The 7,971-nt window shown below is 36.7% G+C and overlaps 1 protein-coding gene across 2 annotated transcripts in view; it reads right to left on the bottom strand.

The window, feature by feature from the left end:
* Window positions 1-5,159: 5,159 nt before the first annotated feature.
* Window positions 5,160-7,971, bottom strand: part of ankrd24.L (ankyrin repeat domain 24 L homeolog) — a 43,181-nt gene continuing 40,369 nt past the window's right edge. For both annotated transcript variants that reach the window (XM_041561163.1, XM_041561167.1), the window contains one exon: window positions 5,160-7,016. In XM_041561163.1, the coding sequence (XP_041417097.1) occupies window positions 6,951-7,016 (66 nt within the window). In that variant the 3' untranslated portion in view covers window positions 5,160-6,950. The remainder of the gene's footprint in view (window positions 7,017-7,971) is intronic.

The following is a 7,971-nucleotide window of genomic DNA, read 5'->3' as shown; positions in this document are numbered from 1 at the left end:
TAGATGGGGCGTAACCCTAAGGGGAATACACAAAAGGGAGGGATGTATGATCTACACCCCATTTAACTTATTGAATCTATCCATAACTGAGACTTTATCAAGTTATAGATATTCCACCGATCCACTCTATGGGGCAAATTCAATAACCTCCGAAAATCCTCCAGTGAAGGCTTCGCTCACAACGCAACACTTTTCCAGGCGTAGATTTGCCAGGACAATTCACTAAAATCCGAAGTTGCGTCCAGGCCGCCAAACGCTGGCGAAGTTGCGCTAGCGTTACTACGGCAAGCAAAGCAAAGTTGCGCTAGTGTTGCCTAATTTGCATACGGCGGGAAGTTAAAGGGATCCTTTCATCGGAAAACATGTTTTTTTCAAAACGCATCAGTTAATAGTGCTACTCCAGCAGAATTCTGCACTGAAATCCATTTCTCAAAAGAGCAAACAGATTTTTTTATATTCAATTTTGAAATCTGACATGGGGCTAGACATTTTGTCAATTTCCCAGCTGCCCCCAGTCATGTGACTTGTGCCTGCACTTTAGGAGAGAAATGCTTTCTGGCAGGGTGCTGTTTTTCCTTCTCAATGTAACTGAATGTGTCTCAGTGGGACATGGGTTTTTACTATTGAGTGCTGTTCTTAGATCTACCATGTAGCTGTTATCTTGTGTTAGAGAGCTGCTTTCTGGTTACCTTCCCATTGTTCTTTTGTTTGGCTGCTGGGGGTGAAAAGGGAGGGGGTTGATATCACTCTAACTTGCAGTACAGCAGTAAAGAGTGATTGACGTTTATCAGAGCACAAGTCACATGACTTGGGGCAGCTGGGTAATTGACAATATGTCTAGCCCCATGTCAGATTTCAAAATTGAATATATAAAAATCTGTTTGCTATTTTGAGAAATGGATTTCAGTGCAGAATTCTGCTGGAGCATCACTATTAACTAATTCATTTGGAAAACAATTTTTATTCCCCATGACAGTATCCCTTTAAAGTTCAATGGACGTCTATGTTGCAGCAAATACATTACACTACACAAGCCCGGGTAACCATAATGAAATAAAATAGAGTTGTTATATTGCCCTAGAAGAAGAATCACACTCTTCCTGGTTAACAACTAAAGGAAATTTCATGTGTGGCGAAAAGAGGTGTGCGGTATGTCCATACATGAAAAGAAGTGATATTTTTTCGGACAACATAAACAGCAGAATACATAGAATTAAACATTATATTAACTGTAACACGAAAAATATGATTTATCTGATTACATGTACAAAATGCCAAAGTCAATACGTAGGGAAAACCTCACGTAAACTGAAAGAGAGAACTCGAGAACATATGTTGGATATTAGAATTGGAAAAGAAACTAACGTTTCAAAACATTTTCATTTATGTAACTCTGGGGATCTGAATTTTTTCAGTATTCAAGGTATAGAAAAGATAAATCTTAATTGTCGAGGTGGAGATATATCTATAATTCTGTCTAGGAGAGAAGTTTACTGGATTTTCTATCTTAAAACTAGAATACCTTTTGGTATGAATTCTGAATTTGATGTAACTTGCTACTACTCGTGAGAAACTGTCTATGATGTCCCTATTCAACCTAATATTTTGTCTGAACATGAGAGAATATGTTTTGTATATATGGGTATTTATATTTCTCCGTCTGATAGATTCTCTGTAAATACTATGTACGTATGTCAATATACTGTATATTCTTTGTATTTTTTCATATATGTTTTTATATATCTTTCTATTCTATATTTTTCTATATTTTTTTTCCATATACTTTTTATAGACATATAAAATGATTCTAGTACTCCTCTGTAATATCTAACTTTCTGGAGAAATTTAGAGGTTCTGTCTCTTTAAGGTTTTTTGTTCTGTTTTTTTCTTTCTTTTTTTGCAGCCCAGACCACATTGAGCATGTGCGTAGTCTTGGTCTTGCAAAGATGTTTAACAAAGTTACAAGATGGTGACCCCCTGTGGCCAACTTTGAAAGATTAAATAATTTGTTTTATTAGGCTTGTGTTTCAGTAATTTCATGTTTATGTTTAGTATACAAAATTCAGCATTGCTAGCCTTATTCTATATTATACTTTACTTGCCCTTTAATATGTTTTAGCGTTTCTCAAAGGCAGAACAGATAATCGTCTTTTTCTCTTTTGCGTTTTGCGTTTTTCTCACACATTTCTACTTTTCTAAATGTAGCTCTAATTTTAGTCATAAAACATTTAAGCATTGCTCGTCTTTGAACAGATTCCATTCCGGTGCAAGTACCATGATATTCACTCCTGCAAAAAGTGTAACAAAGTATATTTTTGTGCCTATATTGATAAATCAGGTGCAAGTTGTGCGGGAAGCACAATAATGCAGCATCAAGGTTAAACAAACCATAAAATAGCATTGTAAATGCTAACTTCATAAGCTAGCCCTTAAATATTTCTTAATAAAATTTTGTGTAGTAAAATGCAGAGAAGTTTTTAGTAAATATTTTCAGTTACTCTTTTGGCCGTGCTTTCTTTCTTTTGGTTGGGGCAAAAGACACTGACAATAAAAATGAATGAAACATAAGGTCCCCTGGTGGGAAACACATAATATGCAATATGTGACTCAATTCATAGGCTTACAAGGTATTGTAAAATGGGACACTATAATTAAGCAACATGATCCGCCTGGAAGTGAATATTTTCGATATTTCCAGATTCATCATTTTCTCACCAAAGTACTTAAAGGGTGCAACGATGTTCTCACTTTGACTGCGTGGGAACACATGTGTATTAAATATCCTTGTAGTAGAGGGATGATTTCCCTGTTATATAAAGAAATTTTAAATTCTTCTTTGCTCACCCCTCCGACTTATGTTCAGCAATGGGAGAAAGAGCTCAATATGACAATAGGACCCAATTTATGGCAACAATCTTGGGAGATTACACACAAAAGTTTGATTAATTTACTGGCACAAGAAACACAATATAAGGTGCTATCTGGTTGGTACATGGTGCCTACTAAACTGCTTTTTTTTCTAAACTGTGTTATCCTAATTTCAGTCCGTTATGTTTTCGGAATTGTGGACTGGAGGGTTCAATGTTACATGTGTGGTGGCACTGTAGAGAGGCATCTAGATTTTGGTCTAGGATATTCACTTTAATAGATTCTATTCTGGGAGTTAATCTTCGAAAAGATCCCCTGGTTGTGCTGTTGAATACAAAACTTCCAGTATCATGTAAATACACTCGAAAATTTATTCAGTTTATCTTCATAGCAGCAAAACAAACCATCGCTGCTTCGTGGAAAAAACGTTCCATTCCTATAATTATGTTTCGTCAAAGGATGAACTGGATAATGATTAATGAAAGATTGTTAGGTATCACGACTGACAAATATATTGTTTTTACCAAGATCTGGACGCCTTGGATGTCTTATACTAATATGTAATACTGTCACACTTTTGAGAAATTTTTCCCGCCAACTGTGTACCTTGTTTCCTACACTGCCTGGGTTATCAGGTCGAGTTGAAACCTCTATGACAATATTTTACTGTTCTTTAGCACTATTTTGGGAGTAAGTGATAAACAAATATGGAGAAATACTCAGCTGTAGACGGTTTTGTTTGTTAGTTAGAATTTTTATTGGTATGTAGTATAAAAATGGAATGTTATCTCTCCTTGTAACTGATTGTACTGCTGGTGATTCCCTCTGTGTAGGTGATCATCTGTTATCTGCGAAAAATCAGAAACATGGTTCCTTCATATCGTACATGGATGTAATATGGTAAACCAATAAAAAAGTTTTGAAAAGAAACATAAGGTCCCCACTGCTGTTAGATTGACCATACACAGAGGAACAAAAGCTGCCAAATTAGCCCATTCACACCGAGTAAGCAATTAAAATTGACTAGAAATTTATTGGGTAGGAAATCCCAGGAAATCCTGTCAAGCTTGGGCCACATTGGTTCATTGATGCGGTTCTTTCCCAATAGGTCTGTATTAGGATCTGATTATTTATCTAGGGACTATACAGTATAGGTATGGGACCTGTTATCCAGAATGCTTGGGACCTGGGGTTTTCCAGATAATGGACCTTTCTGTAATTTGGATCTTCATACCTTAAGTCTACTAGAAAATATTTTAAACATTAAATATACCCAATAGGCTGGTTCTGCTTTCAATAGGGATTATTTAAATCTTAGTTTGGATCTAGTACAAGGTAATGTTTTATTATTACAGAGAAAAAGGAAATCATTTTTAAAGATTTGGATAATTTGATTATAATGGAGTCTATAGGAGACAGCCTTTCCATAATTCAGAACTTTCTGGATAACGGGTTTCCGGACAAATACAAGAGGTCCTCTGCACTCAACCCATTATCAATATATTTAAGACATACATTTTGTGCATACTGCTACTGAAAAATGCCTTACCCGGATAACATATCCCATACCTGTACGTACAGATCTATTATTGTATCACAAGCTTTAGGCTACTTCATCTCTGCTTGTGTCCAGCACACTGCTGTGACACAAGAAAAGCACATCAATTGCATTTTCAAGGCCTATAAGTGGCTTAAAAAAGCAATTCTGTTTTAAAGGAGTGCTTGTTCAGTCTATTAATGATTAGGGTTAATATTGAAAATAGGGGAGGAAACATGACTTGTAACTGTGGCTGTAGCCTAAGGTAGTAGTTCCCAAACTGATGGACAAAAGGGTAAAACTGAGGGGAAATCTTTTTGATGAGATTAGTTGCCAGCAGAAGAGATTTGTCATGGGCAACTAATCTCCTCATCTACAATTACCCTTAAAGTTTATTTAAACTTGTGAATGCTCCCCTTATAGTGTCTTGGCTGGAAATAGCATACAGCCTGTATTTACAACAAATAAAGAGAAAAATTATAAAAATTTTATGTTAATATGGCAGGGTACATCATTACATTGGAGCAGTTTCACATTTGTCATTTGTAGCGATTTACAAATTGTGGGGGAAAAAATCTCTGAATTTTGTTTTCTGTTGCAGAGCACTGAAGCATGAGGCATGTTAAAAAAAATCTCTTACCATCCTATGAGATTTTAACAATATTTTTGTAACGAATCAGGTACTTCAGGGGAAACATTTCTGGAAGTGGCCAAGAATGAGGGGGGACCCATCTCAGGATGTCCCCAATAATCTTGGAAATCGTTACATTCTCAGGTGGATCTGAACATATTATGAGATGATGTAACAAAATACTATCAATATTTTGTTTAATTTTGTTATTAACGTATGCTTAATTTATATTCTTACACACATTTAGTTTACTGTTATCTCAAGTTTATACAAAATTGTCAAGAAATTGTAAAACAAGGGATAACTTGAAAACAGAAAAGTAGTTCACACAGTAATGAATTTGACAAATGTAATTTTTGTTTAACCTATGTTGATGAGTAAATGTTAATATATATAATAAAAGTTTATATTATATGAATGTATTTAAATAAATCTGGATAATAAAGCCTTGCCTTCTACTTACTGATATCTTCCACTACAAAAGGCAACAGGCGTGTGATGGACCCTCTCACACTGAGTAGATATGGAACCTCTGCGAACATCTGAAAGTCATTTATAATACAGCTTTTCGGATGCAGTTCAGATTGCACACACTCACTGTCCGGATCTGCTAAACCCAACCTACAGATTAGAGAATCCCTTCAATGCTTATTTAAAATAAATGGGTGTCTTAAGTAGGCAATCATCATACAATTATTGCCATGCTATAAATTATCACATTGTAAATGTCTGGTCACATTGAAAAAGGTTAAGCTACCTGTAATTTGTAATGAATATGGTATCAGTTATCAGGGAGATTCCATGAACATCGAAGCTTTTTGGGATAACTTGTAGCCCAACATTGGCTAGTCAAGTTCTCAGGAGGAATTAGGGCACAGCAAAACAAAGTTATAATATCCACTTGGCTCAGAACTGAGGCTAGTAATATCAATCATATATACTACACCAAATCTCAGTTTTACAAATGTTGCTTTCAATACTTCAGCTTCTGCTTACTAATTATGGAGCTGGAGATGTTGTGCCCTGTATGCAGTGTAAAATTAGTAAGCCTGCTTGTCAAACAAAGAATTTAATAATATATTTATCTCTAGTAAGAAAGGTGCATTTAAATCAGTACCTACTGATAATATGCTTAGCACAATACTTATCCTTATACTTATCCTAGAATCCACCAAACCCAGACCTACTCACTGGAATGTCAGTTGTGAGGCTCAATTCATAACTTCTGCAAGCACATGGCATTACTCATGCATCCAAGGTATTGTTCTTCTGTTCTTGTTCGTTGTCCGGCCAGGCTGGCTGGCTGGCGTCCTAGGCAACTTGGCTGGCTAAATCGCCCCCCAGTGCACAAACGAACATATGCACGTTTCACTTGGAGGATAGGAACTTACTCATCACTGGTTAGTGGGGGACATTGGCCCAGACTTGGGTTAGGCAAAAGAGAAGGTATGTTCCTGACAGTCTCAAGCTTTGTGCCCTAGGTTAATGCTTCTTCTTCTTCCTACCACTAGTTCTGGCCCTGCTCCTGTTGACACAGTTTGGAATTCAACAAAGAGTTAAAACAGAGCGGATACATTTTTTTAGAAGGAATGTCAGAATGAAACATCCTTATCTGGCCTGCCCCTTTTAGCACCAAAAATGGCGGCCCTGCCTTTTGGCTTCCATTCAGCTAAATATTCCAGCATATGCTGATTTATAGTATGTGACAAAGAGAAAGCACACCTCTTTATAATTTTATATTTATTTTATTGAGGTCATCTCTGCCTTTTTGTTATTGTCAGAAATCAAAGTTCATTTTGTACCCTTGTATATCTTCTTTTATCTTCTATGCTCCATGCAAAATGGAAAGGAGCACAGAGAGAGTACAATGTATTTATTTTTTTAACAGAATTTTCATTGTTTCACGACCAAATTTCACTGATCAAGCCTCATTTTTAGGATTTGTTGCAAAATTCTTAGGGCATCTTCATTCATCTGACCCTAGAATAGAAAAAGAGGTGAGATGTGCAAGCCAACAACTTATCACCCTTTTCATTTATCACCCTGCTTGACCCACTTAGACTGCTTAAAATAAGCATCAGTTCTCCTGCCAGTGGTGTTAACAAAGCCGTCATGCAAAAGAATTTCTGGAGGAGCATAAGATGCACAAACTCACTCTCTTTCCCTCCCATCCTTTCCAGCAGCTTGCATGTTTGAGACTAGTGGCCAAGCAAAAAGGCTAGGGAGAAGCCTACAGAAGACTGTATGGTAGTTATGTTACTGTTGCCTAAAATAGGAGTAGACCTTGGAAGTCCCTGCCCAGTCTTCTGTTCCTTGCTCACCCCCTAAAATGCCAGCCAGGCAGCAACCCTACTCAGTGTTAATGTGTGAAATATACAGGGTTTAACCTCATGAACAGGTACCACTCTGTAGACCCACTGCTCCCCAGTAATAAATGATCCTTTCATCAAAAAACTTGACTGAACTAATTAACACCCATCCATAAATAAACATATCAAACATTCACATATAAAAATAAAACTATATTTGTAATTTATTAGATTCATCATTAAAAATACACTATAAGTATATAGGTTAACCACAGGCATTCCAGTAGATAAAGGACAGGGAAAGTCTATATCACTGGGGGTGCCAAATTTTAGGCCCTCTCGGTGATTGCAATCACTTTCCTGATACCCCAATCAAATGCTCCTGTTAGCAGAAAACGGCACCATCCCAGACCATTTTTCAGCAAGCACCAGGGAGTGATTATCTTCTTCATGCTCCTTTTTTTTGCACGGGGATGCACAGTAAGGTGAAAAGCTGAACTTCAAGCAAAAAAAGCCAGCCTTTTCACTTTAATGAACATGCATTGGCTCAGGGGCATTAAAACCAGGGCTTTTTCAACGCTAGTGTCTACAAAATCCTTAGGTGAAAGTAGCATGACTTGTGGTAA

The sequence above is a fragment of the Xenopus laevis genome, chromosome 1L (assembly GCF_017654675.1).
Source record: "Xenopus laevis strain J_2021 chromosome 1L, Xenopus_laevis_v10.1, whole genome shotgun sequence".
In the NCBI taxonomy this organism is placed as follows: Eukaryota; Metazoa; Chordata; class Amphibia; order Anura; family Pipidae; genus Xenopus; species Xenopus laevis.
This window is presented reverse-complemented; position numbering and strand designations above follow the sequence as displayed.